Here is an 18,882-nt window from a genome sequence, read left to right as displayed (position 1 = left end):
GCGAGATGACATGAAGTTAATGTCCATATCAGAACACTAGAGGGATCTAGATATCGCGAGATGACATGAAGTTAATGTCCATATCAGAACACTAGAGGGATCTAGATATCGCGAGATGACATGAAGTTAATGTCCATATCAGAACACTAGAGGGATCTAGATATCGCGAGATGACATGAAGTTAATGTCCATATCAGAACACTAGAGGGATGTAGATATCGCGAGATGACATTAAGTTAATGTCTATATCAGAACTAGAGGGATCTAGATATCGCGAGATGATATTCAACTAGAAGTACTGTAAGTGAAAGTGAAAGTAAAGTGTGAAACTCCACCACCCTTTTCCTCCGTTATTTCTGGAACAGACGTCGTGTTACATTCTGTTCGTTGACAAATTAGTCTTTCAACTGTTTTGGTTTATTTTTCTAAACTCCAAATAGTTTTATTCATCATTTACAAACAGCTTTACCTTGGAGTCAGACTTGTTTTGTTGGTGAAATGAAGACCTTTCCGACCGCGGCGGTCTGGTGTTTTGGGATTCTGTTCATCAGTGTTTCATTGATAACGACAGGTAGGCCACAACATTATTCCTTCATTATTTAGCCTGTAGGCTATTTTATTATCTGAACATAATATTAACAAGAAAGAAACGGGGAGAATTCAAGTGCAGGATCAAAACCGAGTGCAGGAAATGTAGATGTCTTGTCGTCTGATCAGACAGGACAGTTTGGGTGTGGTGGTGCTATAGGGTGTCCGTGGCAGAAACACACTATTTATTTTAACGTCGCTTCGATACAGCAGTGACTTGTTCGTAGCAGGTTAGGAGATTTTCCCAAAGTAGGTTAGGATAATTCATTTAAGTTTAGGAAAATGGTTAGGGTTAGCGAAAATGCTCTCCTAACTTGTTACGAAAATCGTAGCTGTATCGAAGTGGCGCATAAAGTAGAGAGTGGCGAACATTGTTAAGCTACAGGAAGTGTCGCCATGTTTATGACTAGAAAGAGGAGACCATCTGAGTTGAACAGACACCGTTATTCAGGGCAGGTGGGGCTCTAGCTAAAAAATATATATATATTTGTGTTGTTGCCTGTTTTGCATGTTATTTTGGCATTAATACGTGTCACATATCAGTTGCACACTGGCCTATTTTTATTAATTGTTTAAATATATTTTTTTATTATTATGAAAACAACAAATACAAAAAACTGAAATATACAAACAAGAGTACATAAACAGACAGGGGTATTACATATCAAGATTCATTTTCAACTTGTTAAATACTTTCATGGTGCGTATTGCATTTTTGTTTTTACATTTACTGATCATTTCAAAATAATATTTAAATTCTATCTTAAACAATGTGAAGAGGGTTCGTTCTCTGCCCACTTCATTTTATGGATAATGATGAAAGATAAACAAATGAACAATGAAAGTTAAATCAGGGTCCCAATCATTTGGATCAAAACAAAACATAATATCAGATTAACATTAATAGTAGTTTATTTTATAATAAAATCTTCTAACTCCAACATCTTCTGACATGAGAACAGTCCCAAAATAAATCTCTGGGTCACAACCACAGAATACACATTTGTTTCCAATAGCTATTTTGAATCTGTGTATAATAAAGGTCTTTACAGATTCTATGAATGAGTTATGGATTTTTGTTTTAGATTCCGTCTCTCACAGTTGAAGTGTACCTATGATAAAAATTACAGACCACTACATGCTTTGTAAGTAGGAAAACCTGCAAAATCGGCAGTGTATCAAATACTTGTTCTCCCCACTGTATGTTATTTGGACACACCTACTCATTCCAGGGTTTTTCTTTATTTTTTACTATTTTCTACATTGTAGAATAATAGTGAAGACATCAAAACTATGAAATAACACATATGGAATCATGTAGTAACCAAAAAAGTGTTAAACAAATCAAAATATATTTTATATTTGAGATTCTTCAAAGTAGCCACCCTTGATAACAGCTTCATGACAAAGTGAAAATAGGTTCAGAAAATGTAGCAAATCTGAAGATTTTTTTTCTTCCTGAATTACCTTATTGACATAAGTAATTAGACCATTTGCTATTAGACTCTACATTGAGTTCAGGTTCATCCTGTTTCCATTGATCATCCTTGAGATGTTTCTACAACTTGATTGGAGTCCACCTGTGGTAAATTCAATTGATTGGACATGATTTGGAAAGGCCCACACCTGTCTATATAAGGTCCCACAGTTGACAGTGCATGTCAGAGCAAAAAACCAAGCCATGAGGTCAAAGGAATTGTCCGCAGAGCTCAAAGACAGGATTGTGTCAAGGCACTAACATAATCCAAAACATGGACCCCTCTGGAGGAGCAGTTGTAGAGGTGTCTTTAACTGTGTGTCATTTGTTTTTCTCCAGGGTCGTCTGAAGTTCAGGTTGTTGGACCGGCTGACACCGTCGTTGCCTTGATTGGTGATGACGTTATTCTACCATGTTTCCTGAAACCCAATGTCAGCGCTGAGGACATGACAGTGGAGTGGACAGGATTGTACCTGAAAACAAGAAACGTCCATCTTTACAATGACGGTCGAGACTCCAATGAGGAGCAGCATCCATCCTACAGGGGAAGGACATCAATGTTTCATGAAGAACTGAAGAACGGCAACGTCTCTTTAAAGCTGACCAGAGTTACTCTCTCTGATGCTGGAAGATACAGGTGCTTCATTCCAAAACTGATGAAGGAAACCACCGTTCAACTCTTTGTTGGTGAGTCATGAATACTGGAGATGTGATCAGAGGTTGTATTGGTAAATCTGGCTACATGATTGGCTCCTAAAATATCAACATGTCTTCCTCCCTCATCATTCCTCTGTTATAGATCATGTATTCAGCTGGTCTTCCTCCCTCATCATTTCTTCCTCTGTTATAGATCATGTATTCAGCTGGTCTTCCTCCCTCATCATTCCTTCCTCTGTTATAGATCATGTATTCAGCTGCTCAGCACACAGCCTTTACAACACACTCCTCACACATCAAAACCTCCCACACTGTCACACTGCCTGTGTCCCAATATTCCTACTACCTGCTGTTGACTCACTTCTGTGTCCCAATATTCCTACTACCTGCTGTTGACTCACTTCTGTGTCCTAATATTCCTACTACCTTCTGTTGACTCACTGCTGTGTCCTAATATTCCTACTACCTACTGTTGACTCACTGTCTGTGTCCTAATATTCCTACTGTTGACTCACTGCTGTGTCCTAATATTCCTACTACCTACTGTTGACTCACTGCTGTGTCCTAATATTCCTACTACCTGCTGTTGACTCACTGCTGTGTCCTAATATTCCTACTACCTACTGTTGACTCACTGCTGTGTCCTAATATTCCTACTACCTACTGTTGACTCACTTCTGTGTCCTAATATTCCTACTACCTACTGTTGACTCACTGCTGTGTCCTAATATTCCTCCCACACTGTCACACTCTAAAATACTACAATAAAGAGAGGGGTGGACTCAGAGACATCAGACTAAACAAGACATGAATATAGAGAGGGGTGGACTCAGAGACATCAGACTAAACAAGACATGAATAAAGAGAGGGGTGGACTCAGAGACATCAGACTAAACAAGACATGAATATAGAGAGGGGTGGACTCAGAGAAGACATCAGACTAAACGAGACATGAATATAGAGAGGGGTGGACTCAGAGACATCAGACTAAACAAGACATGAATATAGAGAGGGGTGGACTCAGAGACATCAGACTAAACAAGACATGAATAAAGAGAGGGGTGGACTCAGACATCAGACTAAACAAGACATGAATAAAGAGAGGGGTGGACTCAGAGACATCAGACTAAACAAGACATGAATATAGAGAGGGGTGGACTCAGAGACATCAGACTAAACAAGACATGAATATAGAGAGGGGTGGACTCAGAGACATCAGACTAAACAAGACATGAATAAAGAGAGGGGTGGACTCAGAGAAGACATCAGACTAAACAAGACATGATTATAGAGAGGGGTGGACTCAGAGACATCAGACTAAACAAGACATGAATAAAGAGAGGGGTGGACTCAGAGACATCAGACTAAACAAGACATGAATATAGAGAGGGGTGGACTCAGAGACATCAGACTAAACAAGACATGAATATAGAGAGGGGTGGACTCAGAGACATCAGACTAAACAAGACATGAATATAGAGAGGGGTGGACTCAGAGACATCAGACTAAACAAGACATGAATAAAGAGAGGGGTGGACTCAGAGACATCAGACTAAACAAGACATGAATATAGAGAGGGGTGGACTCAGAGACATCAGACTAAACAAGACATGAATATAGAGAGGGGTGGACTCAGAGACATCAGACTAAACAAGACATGAATATAGAGAGGGGTGGACTCAGAGACATCAGACTAAACAAGACATGAATATAGAGAGGGGTGGACTCAGAGACATCAGACTAAACAAGACATGAATAAAGAGAGGGGTGGACTCAGAGACATCAGACTAAACAAGACATGAATAAAGAGAGGGGTGGACTCAGAGACATCAGACTAAACAAGACATGAATATAGAGAGGGGTGGACTCAGAGACATCAGACTAAACAAGACATGAATAAAGAGAGGGGTGGACTCAGAGACATCAGACTAAACAAGACATGAATAAAGAGAGGGGTGGACTCAGAGACGACATCAGACTAAACAAGACATGAATATAGAGAGGGGTGGACTCAGCGACATCAGACTAAACAAGACATGAATAAAGAGAGGGGTGGACTCAGAGACATCAGACTAAACAAGACATGAATATAGAGAGGGGTGGACTGAGAAGACCTCAGACTAAACAAGACATGAATAAAGAGAGGGGTGGACTCAGAGAAGACCTCAGACTAAACAAGACATGAATAAAGAGAGAGGTGGACTCAGATAAGACATCAGACTAAACAAGACATGAATAAAGAGAGGGGTGGACTCAGAGAAGACATCAGACTAAACAAGACATGAATATAGAGAGGGGTGGACTCAGAGACATCAGACTAAACAAGACATGAATATAGAGAGGGGTGGACTCAGAGACATCAGACTAAACAAGACATGAATAAAGAGAGGGGTGGACTCAGACATCAGACTAAACAAGACATGAATAAAGAGAGGGGTGGACTCAGAGACATCAGACTAAACAAGACATGAATATAGAGAGGGGTGGACTCAGAGACATCAGACTAAACAAGACATGAATATAGAGAGGGGTGGACTCAGAGACATCAGACTAAACAAGACATGAATAAAGAGAGGGGTGGACTCAGAGAAGACATCAGACTAAACAAGACATGATTATAGAGAGGGGTGGACTCAGAGAAGACATCAGACTAAACAAGACATGAATATAGAGAGGGGTGGACTCAGAGACATCAGACTAAACAAGACATGAATAAAGAGAGGGGTGGACTCAGAGACATCAGACTAAACAAGACATGAATAAAGAGAGGGGTGGACTCAGAGACGACATCAGACTAAACAAGACATGAATATAGAGAGGGGTGGACTCAGCGACATCAGACTAAACAAGACATGAATAAAGAGAGGGGTGGACTCAGAGACATCAGACTAAACAAGACATGAATATAGAGAGGGGTGGACTCAGAGACATCAGACTAAACAAGACATGAATATAGAGAGGGGTGGACTCAGAGACATCAGACTAAACAAGACATGAATATAGAGAGGGGTGGACTCAGAGACATCAGACTAAACAAGACATGAATATAGAGAGAGGTGGACTCAGAGACATCAGACTAAACAAGACATGAATATAGAGAGGGGTGGACTCAGAGACATCAGACTAAACAAGACATGAATATAGAGAGGGGTGGACTCAGAGACATCAGACTAAACAAGACATGAATATAGAGAGGGGTGGACTCAGAGACATCAGACTAAACAAGACATGAATAAAGAGAGGGGTGGACTCAGAGACATCAGACTAAACAAGACATGAATAAAGAGAGGGGTGGACTCAGAGACATCAGACTAAACAAGACATGAATATAGAGAGGGGTGGACTCAGAGACATCAGACTAAACAAGACATGAATAAAGAGAGGGGTGGACTCAGAGACATCAGACTAAACAAGACATGAATAAAGAGAGGGGTGGACTCAGAGACGACATCAGACTAAACAAGACATGAATATAGAGAGGGGTGGACTCAGCGACATCAGACTAAACAAGACATGAATAAAGAGAGGGGTGGACTCAGAGACATCAGACTAAACAAGACATGAATATAGAGAGGGGTGGACTCAGAGACATCAGACTAAACAAGACATGAATATAGAGAGGGGTGGACTCAGAAGACCTCAGACTAAACAAGACATGAATAAAGAGAGGGGTGGACTCAGAGAAGACCTCAGACTAAACAAGACATGAATAAAGAGAGGGGTGGACTCAGAGACGACATCAGACTAAACAAGACATGAATATAGAGAGGGGTGGACTCAGCGACATCAGACTAAACAAGACATGAATAAAGAGAGGGGTGGACTCAGAGACATCAGACTAAACAAGACATGAATATAGAGAGGGGTGGACTCAGAGACATCAGACTAAACAAGACATGAATATAGAGAGGGGTGGACTCAGAGACATCAGACTAAACAAGACATGAATATAGAGAGGGGTGGACTCAGAGACATCAGACTAAACAAGACATGAATATAGAGAGGGGTGGACTCAGAGACATCAGACTAAACAAGATATGAATATAGAGAGGGGTGGACTCAGAGACATCAGACTAAACAAGACATGAATATAGAGAGGGGTGGACTCAGAGACATCAGACTAAACAAGACATGAATATAGAGAGGGGTGGACTCAGAGACATCAGACTAAACAAGACATGAATAAAGAGAGGGGTGGACTCAGAGACATCAGACTAAACAAGACATGAATAAAGAGAGGTGTGGACTCAGAGACATCAGACTAAACAAGACATGAATATAGAGAGGGGTGGACTCAGAGACATCAGACTAAACAAGACATGAATATAGAGAGGGGTGGACTCAGAGACATCAGACTAAACAAGACATGAATAAAGAGAGGGGTGGACTCAGAGACGACATCAGACTAAACAAGACATGAATAAAGAGAGGGGTGGACTCAGAGAAGACCTCAGACTAAACAAGACATGAATAAAGAGAGGGGTGGACTCAGATAAGACATCAGACTAAACAAGACATGAATAAAGAGAGGGGTGGACTCAGAGAAGACATCAGACTAAACAAGACATGAATATAGAGAGGGGTGGACTCAGAGACATCAGACTAAACAAGACATGAATATAGAGAGGGGTGGACTCAGAGACATCAGACTAAACAAGACATGAATAAAGAGAGGGGTGGACTCAGAGACATCAGACTAAACAAGACATGAATAAAGAGAGGGGTGGACTCAGAGACATCAGACTAAACAAGACATGAATATAGAGAGGGGTGGACTCAGAGACATCAGACTAAACAAGACATGAATATAGAGAGGGGTGGACTCAGAGACATCAGACTAAACAAGACATGAATAAAGAGAGGGGTGGACTCAGAGAAGACATCAGACTAAACAAGACATGATTATAGAGAGGGGTGGACTCAGAGAAGACATCAGACTAAACAAGACATGAATATAGAGAGGGGTGGACTCAGAGACATCAGACTAAACAAGACATGAATAAAGAGAGGGGTGGACTCAGAGACATCAGACTAAACAAGACATGAATAAAGAGAGGGGTGGACTCAGAGACGACATCAGACTAAACAAGACATGAATATAGAGAGGGGTGGACTCAGCGACATCAGACTAAACAAGACATGAATAAAGAGAGGGGTGGACTCAGAGACATCAGACTAAACAAGACATGAATATAGAGAGGGGTGGACTCAGAGACATCAGACTAAACAAGACATGAATATAGAGAGGGGTGGACTCAGAGACATCAGACTAAACAAGACATGAATATAGAGAGGGGTGGACTCAGAGACATCAGACTAAACAAGACATGAATATAGAGAGGGGTGGACTCAGAGACATCAGACTAAACAAGACATGAATATAGAGAGGGGTGGACTCAGAGACATCAGACTAAACAAGACATGAATAAAGAGAGGGGTGGACTGAGACATCAGACTAAACAAGACATGAATATAGAGAGGGGTGGACTCAGAGAAGACATCAGACTAAACAAGACATGAATATAGAGAGGGGTGGACTCAGAGACATCAGACTAAACAAGACATGAATAAAGAGAGGGGTGGACTCAGAGACGACATCAGACTAAACAAGACATGAATATAGAGAGGGGTGGACTCAGCGACATCAGACTAAACAAGACATGAATAAAGAGAGGGGTGGACTCAGAGACATCAGACTAAACAAGACATGAATATAGAGAGGGGTGGACTCAGAAGACCTCAGACTAAACAAGACATGAATAAAGAGAGGGGTGGACTCAGAGAAGACCTCAGACTAAACAAGACATGAATAAAGAGAGGGGTGGACTCAGAGAAGACATCAGACTAAACAAGACATGAATATAGAGAGGGGTGGACTCAGAGACATCAGACTAAACAAGACATGAATATAGAGAGGGGTGGACTCAGAGACGACATCAGACTAAACAAGACATGAATAAAGAGAGGGGTGGACTCAGAGACATCAGACTAAACAAGACATGAATAAAGAGAGGGGTGGACTCAGAGAAGACATCAGACTAAACAAGACATGAATATAGAGAGGGGTGGACTCAGAGACATCAGACTAAACAAGACATGAATAAAGAGAGGGGTGGACTCAGAGACATCAGACTAAACAAGACATGAATAAAGAGAGGGGTGGACTCAGAGACATCAGACTAAACAAGACATGAATATAGAGAGGGGTGGACTCAGAGAAGACATCAGACTAAACAAGACATGAATATAGAGAGGGGTGGACTGAGACATCAGACTAAACAAGACATGAATATAGAGAGGGGTGGACTCAGAGACATCAGACTAAACAAGACATGAATAAAGAGAGGGGTGGACTGAGACATCAGACTAAACAAGACATGAATATAGAGAGGGGTGGACTCAGAGACATCAGACTAAACAAAACATGAATAAAGAGAGGGGTGGACTCAGAGACATCAGACTAAACAAGACATGAATATAGAGAGGGGTGGACTCAGAGACATCAGACTAAACAAGACATGAATAAAGAGAGGGGTGGACTCAGAGACATCAGACTAAACAAGACATGAATAAAGAGAGGGGTGGACTCAGAGACATCAGACTAAACAAGACATGAATAAAGAGAGGGGTGGACTCAGAGACATCAGACTAAACAAGACATGAATATAGAGAGGGGTGGACTCAGAGACGACATCAGACTAAACAAGACATGAATAAAGAGAGGGGTGGACTCAGAGACATCAGACTAAACAAGACATGAATAAAGAGAGGGGTGGACTCAGAGAAGACATCAGACTAAACAAGACATGAATATAGAGAGGGGTGGACTCAGAGACATCAGACTAAACAAGACATGAATAAAGAGAGGGGTGGACTCAGAGACATCAGACTAAACAAGACATGAATAAAGAGAGTGGTGGACTCAGAGACATCAGACTAAACAAGACATGAATATAGAGAGGGGTGGACTCAGAGAAGACATCAGACTAAACAAGACATGAATATAGAGAGGGGTGGACTGAGACATCAGACTAAACAAGACATGAATATAGAGAGGGGTGGACTCAGAGACATCAGACTAAACAAGACATGAATAAAGAGAGGGGTGGACTGAGACATCAGACTAAACAAGACATGAATATAGAGAGGGGTAGACTCAGAGACATCAGACTAAACAAGACATGAATATAGAGAGGGGTGGACTCAGAGACATCAGACTAAACAAGACATGAATATAGAGAGGGGTGGACTCAGAGACATCAGACTAAACATGACATGAATATAGAGAGGGGTGGACTCAGAGACATCAGACTAAACAAGACATTAATATAGAGAGGGGTGGACTCAGAGACATCAGACTAAACAAGACATGAATATAGAGAGGGGTGGACTCAGAGACATCAGACTAAACAAGACATGAATATAGAGAGGGGTGGACTCAGAGACATCAGACTAAACAAGACATGAATAAAGAGAGGGGTGGACTCAGAGACATCAGACTAAACAAGACATGAATAAAGAGAGGGGTGGACTCAGAGACATCAGACTAAACAAGACATGAATAAAGAGAGGGGTGGACTCAGAGACATCAGACTAAACAAGACATGAATATAGAGAGGGGTGGACTCAGAGACATCAGACTAAACAAGACATGAATAAAGAGAGGGGTGGACTCAGAGACATCAGACTAAACAAGACATGAATATAGAGAGGGGTGGACTCAGAGAAGACATCAGACTAAACATGACATGAATATAGAGAGGGGTGGAATCAGAGACATCAGACTAAACAAGACATGAATAAAGAGAGGGGTGGACTCAGAGACATCAGACTAAACAAGACATGAATATAGAGAGGGGTGGACTCAGAGACATCAGACTAAACAAGACATGAATAAAGAGAGGGGTGGACTCAGAGACATCAGACTAAACAAGACATGAATATAGAGAGGGGTGGACTCAGAGAAGACATCAGACTAAACAAGACATGAATATAGAGAGGGGTGGACTCAGAGAAGACATCAGACTAAACAAGACATGAATATAGAGAGGGGTGGACTCAGAGACATCAGACTAAACAAGACATGAATAAAGAGAGGGGTGGACTCATACATCAGACTAAACAAGACATGAATATAGAGAGGGGTGGACTCAGAGACATCAGACTAAACAAGACATGAATAAAGAGAGGGGTGGACTCAGAGAAGACATCAGACTAAACAAGACATGAATATAGAGAGGGGTGGACTCAGAGACATCAGACTAAACAAGACATGAATATAGAGAGGGGTGGACTCAGAGACATCAGACTAAAGAAGACATGAATATAGAGAGGGGTGGACTCAGAGACATCAGACTAAACAAGACATGAATATAGAGAGGGGTGGACTCAGAGACGACATCAGACTAAACAAGACATGAATATAGAGAGGGGTGGACTCAGAGACATCAGACTAAACAAGACATGAATAAAGAGAGGGGTGGACTCAGAGACATCAGACTAAACAAGACATGAATAAAGAGAGGGGTGGACTCAGAGAAGACATCAGACTAAACAAGACATGAATAAAGAGAGGGGTGGAGTCAGAGACATCAGACTAAACAAGACATGAATAAAGAGAGGGGTGGAGTCAGAGACATCAGACTAAACAAGACATGAATAAAGAGAGGGGTGGACTCAGACATCAGACTAAATAAGACATGAATATAGAGAGGGGTGGACTCAGAGACATCAGACTAAACAAGACATGAATAAAGAGAGGGGTGGACTCAGACATCAGACTAAACAAGACATGAATAAAGAGAGGGGTGGACTCAGAGACATCAGACTAAACAAGACATGAATATAGAGAGGGGTGGACTCAGAGACATCAGACTAAACAAGACATGAATATAGAGAGGGGTGGACTCAGAGACATCAGACTAAACAAGACATGAATATAGAGAGGGGTGGACTCAGAGACATCAGACTAAACAAGACATGAATATAGAGAGGGGTGGACTCAGAGACATCAGACTAAACAAGACATGAATATAGAGAGGGGTGGACTCAGAGACATCAGACTAAACAAGACATGAATATAGAGAGGGGTGGACTCAGAGACATCAGACTAAACAAGACATGAATAAAGAGAGGGGTGGACTCAGAGACATCAGACTAAACAAGACATGAATAAAGAGAGGGGTGGACTCAGAGAAGACATCAGACTAAACAAGACATGAATATAGAGAGGGGTGGACTCAGAGAAGACATCAGACTAAACAAGACATGAATAAAGAGAGGGGTGGACTCAGAGAAGACATCAGACTAAACAAGACATGAATATAGAGAGGGGTGGACTCAGAGAAGACATCAGACTAAACAAGACATGAATAAAGAGAGGGGTGGACTCAGAGACATCAGACTAAACAAGACATGAATAAAGAGAGGGGTGGAGTCAGAGACATCAGACTAAACAAGACATGAATAAAGAGAGGGGTGGACTCAGAGACATCAGACTAAACAAGACATGAATAAAGAGAGGGGTGGACTCAGAGAAGACATCAGACTAAACAAGACATGAATATAGAGAGGGGTGGACTCAGAGACATCAGACTAAACAAGACATGAATATAGAGAGGGGTGGACTCAGAGACATCAGACTAAACAAGACATTAATATAGAGAGGGGTGGACTCAGAGACATCAGACTAAACAAGACATGAATATAGAGAGGGGTGGACTCAGAGACATCAGACTAAACAAGACATGAATATAGAGAGGGGTGGACTCAGAGACATCAGACTAAACAAGACATGAATAAAGAGAGGGGTGGACTCAGAGACATCAGACTAAACAAGACATGAATAAAGAGAGGGGTGGACTCAGAGACATCAGACTAAACAAGACATGAATATAGAGAGGGGTGGACTCAGAGACATCAGACTAAACAAGACATGAATATAGAGAGGGGTGGACTCAGAGACATCAGACTAAACAAGACATGAATATAGAGAGGGGTGGACTCAGAGACATCAGACTAAACAAGACATGAATATAGAGAGGGGTGGACTCAGAGACATCAGACTAAACAAGACATGAATATAGAGAAGGGTGGACTCAGAAGACCTCAGACTAAACAAGACATGAATAAAGAGAGGGGTGGACTCAGAGAAGACCTCAGACTAAACAAGACATGAATAAAGAGAGGGGTGGACTCAGAGACGACATCAGACTAAACAAGACATGAATATAGAGAGGGGTGGACTCAGCGACATCAGACTAAACAAGACATGAATAAAGAGAGGGGTGGACTCAGAGACATCAGACTAAACAAGACATGAATATAGAGAGGGGTGGACTCAGAGACATCAGACTAAACAAGACATGAATATAGAGAGGGGTGGACTCAGAGACATCAGACTAAACAAGACATGAATATAGAGAGGGGTGGACTCAGAGACATCAGACTAAACAAGACATGAATATAGAGAGGGGTGGACTCAGAGACATCAGACTAAACAAGACATGAATATAGAGAGGGGTGGACTCAGAGACATCAGACTAAACAAGACATGAATATAGAGAGGGGTGGACTCAGAGACATCAGACTAAACAAGACATGAATATAGAGAGGGGTGGACTCAGAGACATCAGACTAAACAAGACATGAATAAAGAGAGGGGTGGACTCAGAGACATCAGACTAAACAAGACATGAATAAAGAGAGGTGTGGACTCAGAGACATCAGACTAAACAAGACATGAATATAGAGAGGGGTGGACTCAGAGACATCAGACTAAACAAGACATGAATAAAGAGAGGGGTGGACTCAGAGACATCAGACTAAACAAGACATGAATAAAGAGAGGGGTGGACTCAGAGACGACATCAGACTAAACAAGACATGAATAAAGAGAGGGGTGGACTCAGAGAAGACCTCAGACTAAACAAGACATGAATAAAGAGAGGGGTGGACTCAGATAAGACATCAGACTAAACAAGACATGAATAAAGAGAGGGGTGGACTCAGAGAAGACATCAGACTAAACAAGACATGAATATAGAGAGGGGTGGACTCAGAGACATCAGACTAAACAAGACATGAATATAGAGAGGGGTGGACTCAGAGACATCAGACAAAACAAGACATGAATAAAGAGAGGGGTGGACTCAGACATCAGACTAAACAAGACATGAATAAAGAGAGGGGTGGACTCAGAGACATCAGACTAAACAAGACATGAATATAGAGAGGGGTGGACTCAGAGACATCAGACTAAACAAGACATGAATATAGAGAGGGGTGGACTCAGAGACATCAGACTAAACAAGACATGAATAAAGAGAGGGGTGGACTCAGAGAAGACATCAGACTAAACAAGACATGATTATAGAGAGGGGTGGACTCAGAGAAGACATCAGACTAAACAAGACATGAATATAGAGAGGGGTGGACTCAGAGACATCAGACTAAACAAGACATGAATAAAGAGAGGGGTGGACTCAGAGACATCAGACTAAACAAGACATGAATAAAGAGAGGGGTGGACTCAGAGACGACATCAGACTAAACAAGACATGAATATAGAGAGGGGTGGACTCAGCGACATCAGACTAAACAAGACATGAATAAAGAGAGGGGTGGACTCAGAGACATCAGACTAAACAAGACATGAATATAGAGAGGGGTGGACTCAGAGACATCAGACTAAACAAGACATGAATATAGAGAGGGGTGGACTCAGAGACATCAGACTAAACAAGACATGAATATAGAGAGGGGTGGACTCAGAGACATCAGACTAAACAAGACATGAATATAGAGAGGGGTGGACTCAGAGACATCAGACTAAACAAGACATGAATATAGAGAGGGGTGGACTCAGAGACATCAGACTAAACAAGACATGAATATAGAGAGGGGTGGACTCAGAGACATCAGACTAAACAAGACATGAATATAGAGAGGGGTGGACTCAGAGACATCAGACTAAACAAGACATGAATAAAGAGAGGGGTGGACTGAGACATCAGACTAAACAAGACATGAATATAGAGAGGGGTGGACTCAGAGAAGACATCAGACTAAACATGACATGAATATAGAGAGGGGTGGAATCAGAGACATCAGACTAAACAAGACATGAATAAAGAGAGGGGTGGACTCAGAGACATCAGACTAAACAAGACATGAATAAAGAGAGGGGTGGACTCAGAGAAGACATCAGACTAAACAAGACATGAATATAGAGAGGGGTGGACTCAGAGACATCAGACTAAACAAGACATGAATATAGAGAGGGGTGGACTCAGAGACGACATCAGACTAAACAAGACATGAATAAAGAGAGGGGTGGACTCAGAGACATCAGACGAAACAAGACATGAATAAAGAGAGGGGTGGACTCAGAGAAGACATCAGACTAAACAAGACATGAATATAGAGAGGGGTGGACTCAGAGACATCAGACTAAACAAGACATGAATAAAGAGAGGGGTGGACTCAGAGACATCAGACTAAACAAGACATGAATAAAGAGAGGGGTGGACTCAGAGACATCAGACTAAACAAGACATGAATATAGAGAGGGGTGGACTCAGAGAAGACATCAGACTAAACAAGACATGAATATAGAGAGGGGTGGACTGAGACATCAGACTAAACAAGACATGAATATAGAGAGGGGTGGACTCAGAGACATCAGACTAAACAAGACATGAATAAAGAGAGGGGTGGACTGAGACATCAGACTAAACAAGACATGAATATAGAGAGGGGTGGACTCAGAGACATCAGACTAAACAAAACATGAATAAAGAGAGGGGTGGACTCAGAGACATCAGACTAAACAAGACATGAATATAGAGAGGGGTGGACTCAGAGACATCAGACTAAACAAGACATGAATAAAGAGAGGGGTGGACTCAGAGACATCAGACTAAACAAGACATGAATAAAGAGAGGGGTGGACTCAGAGACATCAGACTAAACAAGACATGAATAAAGAGAGGGGTGGACTCAGAGACATCAGACTAAACAAGACATGAATATAGAGAGGGGTGGACTCAGAGACGACATCAGACTAAACAAGACATGAATAAAGAGAGGGGTGGACTCAGAGACATCAGACTAAACAAGACATGAATAAAGAGAGGGGTGGACTCAGAGAAGACATCAGACTAAACAAGACATGAATATAGAGAGGGGTGGACTCAGAGACATCAGACTAAACAAGACATGAATAAAGAGAGGGGTGGACTCAGAGACATCAGACTAAACAAGACATGAATAAAGAGAGTGGTGGACTCAGAGACATCAGACTAAACAAGACATGAATATAGAGAGGGGTGGACTCAGAGAAGACATCAGACTAAACAAGACATGAATATAGAGAGGGGTGGACTGAGACATCAGACTAAACAAGACATGAATATAGAGAGGGGTGGACTCAGAGACATCAGACTAAACAAGACATGAATAAAGAGAGGGGTGGACTGAGACATCAGACTAAACAAGACATGAATATAGAGAGGGGTAGACTCAGAGACATCAGACTAAACAAGACATGAATATAGAGAGGGGTGGACTCAGAGACATCAGACTAAACAAGACATGAATATAGAGAGGGGTGGACTCAGAGACATCAGACTAAACATGACATGAATATAGAGAGGGGTGGACTCAGAGACATCAGACTAAACAAGACATTAATATAGAGAGGGGTGGACTCAGAGACATCAGACTAAACAAGACATGAATATAGAGAGGGGTGGACTCAGAGACATCAGACTAAACAAGACATGAATATAGAGAGGGGTGGACTCAGAGACATCAGACTAAACAAGACATGAATAAAGAGAGGGGTGGACTCAGAGACATCAGACTAAACAAGACATGAATAAAGAGAGGGGTGGACTCAGAGACATCAGACTAAACAAGACATGAATAAAGAGAGGGGTGGACTCAGAGACATCAGACTAAACAAGACATGAATATAGAGAGGGGTGGACTCAGAGACATCAGACTAAACAAGACATGAATAAAGAGAGGGGTGGACTCAGAGACATCAGACTAAACAAGACATGAATATAGAGAGGGGTGGACTCAGAGAAGACATCAGACTAAACATGACATGAATATAGAGAGGGGTGGAATCAGAGACATCAGACTAAACAAGACATGAATAAAGAGAGGGGTGGACTCAGAGACATCAGACTAAACAAGACATGAATATAGAGAGGGGTGGACTCAGAGACATCAGACTAAACAAGACATGAATAAAGAGAGGGGTGGACTCAGAGACATCAGACTAAACAAGACATGAATATAGAGAGGGGTGGACTCAGAGAAGACATCAGACTAAACAAGACATGAATATAGAGAGGGGTGGACTCAGAGAAGACATCAGACTAAACAAGACATGAATATAGAGAGGGGTGGACTCAGAGACATCAGACTAAACAAGACATGAATAAAGAGAGGGGTGGACTCATACATCAGACTAAACAAGACATGAATATAGAGAGGGGTGGACTCAGAGACATCAGACTAAACAAGACATGAATAAAGAGAGGGGTGGACTCAGAGAAGACATCAGACTAAACAAGACATGAATATAGAGAGGGGTGGACTCAGAGACATCAGACTAAACAAGACATGAATATAGAGAGGGGTGGACTCAGAGACATCAGACTAAAGAAGACATGAATATAGAGAGGGGTGGACTCAGAGACATCAGACTAAACAAGACATGAATATAGAGAGGGGTGGACTCAGAGACGACATCAGACTAAACAAGACATGAATATAGAGAGGGGTGGACTCAGAGACATCAGACTAAACAAGACATGAATAAAGAGAGGGGTGGACTCAGAGACATCAGACTAAACAAGACATGAATAAAGAGAGGGGTGGACTCAGAGAAGACATCAGACTAAACAAGACATGAATAAAGAGAGGGGTGGAGTCAGAGACATCAGACTAAACAAGACATGAATAAAGAGAGGGGTGGAGTCAGAGACATCAGACTAAACAAGACATGAATAAAGAGAGGGGTGGACTCAGACATCAGACTAAATAAGACATGAATATAGAGAGGGGTGGACTCAGAGACATCAGACTAAACAAGACATGAATAAAGAGAGGGGTGGACTCAGACATCAGACTAAACAAGACATGAATAAAGAGAGGGGTGGACTCAGAGACATCAGACTAAACAAGACATGAATATAGAGAGGGGTGGACTCAGAGACATCAGACTAAACAAGACATGAATATAGAGAGGGGTGGACTCAGAGACATCAGACTAAACAAGACATGAATATAGAGAGGGGTGGACTCAGAGACATCAGACTAAACAAGACATGAATATAGAGAGGGGTGGACTCAGAGACATCAGACTAAACAAGACATGAATATAGAGAGGGGTGGACTCAGAGACATCAGACTAAACAAGACATGAATATAGAGAGGGGTGGACTCAGAGACATCAGACTAAACAAGACATGAATAAAGAGAGGGGTGGACTCAGAGACATCAGACTAAACAAGACATGAATAAAGAGAGGGGTGGACTCAGAGAAGACATCAGACTAAACAAGACATGAATATAGAGAGGGGTGGACTCAGAGAAGACATCAGACTAAACAAGACATGAATAAAGAGAGGGGTGGACTCAGAGAAGACATCAGACTAAACAAGACATGAATATAGAGAGGGGTGGACTCAGAGAAGACATCAGACTAAACAAGACATGAATAAAGAGAGGGGTGGACTCAGAGACATCAGACTAAACAAGACATGAATAAAGAGAGGGGTGGAGTCAGAGACATCAGACTAAACAAGACATGAATAAAGAGAGGGGTGGACTCAGAGACATCAGACTAAACAAGACATGAATAAAGAGAGGGGTGGACTCAGAGAAGACATCAGACTAAACAAGACATGAATATAGAGAGGGGTGGACTCAGAGACATCAGACTAAACAAGACATGAATATAGAGAGGGGTGGACTCAGAGACATCAGACTAAACAAGACATTAATATAGAGAGGGGTGGACTCAGAGACATCAGACTAAACAAGACATGAATATAGAGAGGGGTGGACTCAGAGACATCAGACTAAACAAGACATGAATATAGAGAGGGGTGGACTCAGAGACATCAGACTAAACAAGACAT

The 18,882-nt window shown here is 41.7% G+C and overlaps 1 protein-coding gene across 1 annotated transcript in view; it reads left to right on the top strand.

The window, feature by feature from the left end:
* Positions 1 to 298: 298 nt before the first annotated feature.
* The window catches only part of LOC139561621 (butyrophilin subfamily 2 member A2-like), a 76,481-nt gene continuing 57,897 nt past the window's right edge, over positions 299 to 18,882 (top strand). The window contains exons 1-2 of the mRNA XM_071378841.1: positions 299 to 571; positions 2,405 to 2,752. Coding sequence (XP_071234942.1) covers positions 499 to 571; positions 2,405 to 2,752 — 421 coding nt within the window. The 5' untranslated portion in view covers positions 299 to 498. The remainder of the gene's footprint in view (positions 572 to 2,404; positions 2,753 to 18,882) is intronic.

The sequence above is a fragment of the Salvelinus alpinus genome, chromosome 31 (assembly GCF_045679555.1).
Source record: "Salvelinus alpinus chromosome 31, SLU_Salpinus.1, whole genome shotgun sequence".
Classification (NCBI taxonomy): domain Eukaryota; kingdom Metazoa; phylum Chordata; class Actinopteri; order Salmoniformes; family Salmonidae; genus Salvelinus; species Salvelinus alpinus.
This window is presented reverse-complemented; position numbering and strand designations above follow the sequence as displayed.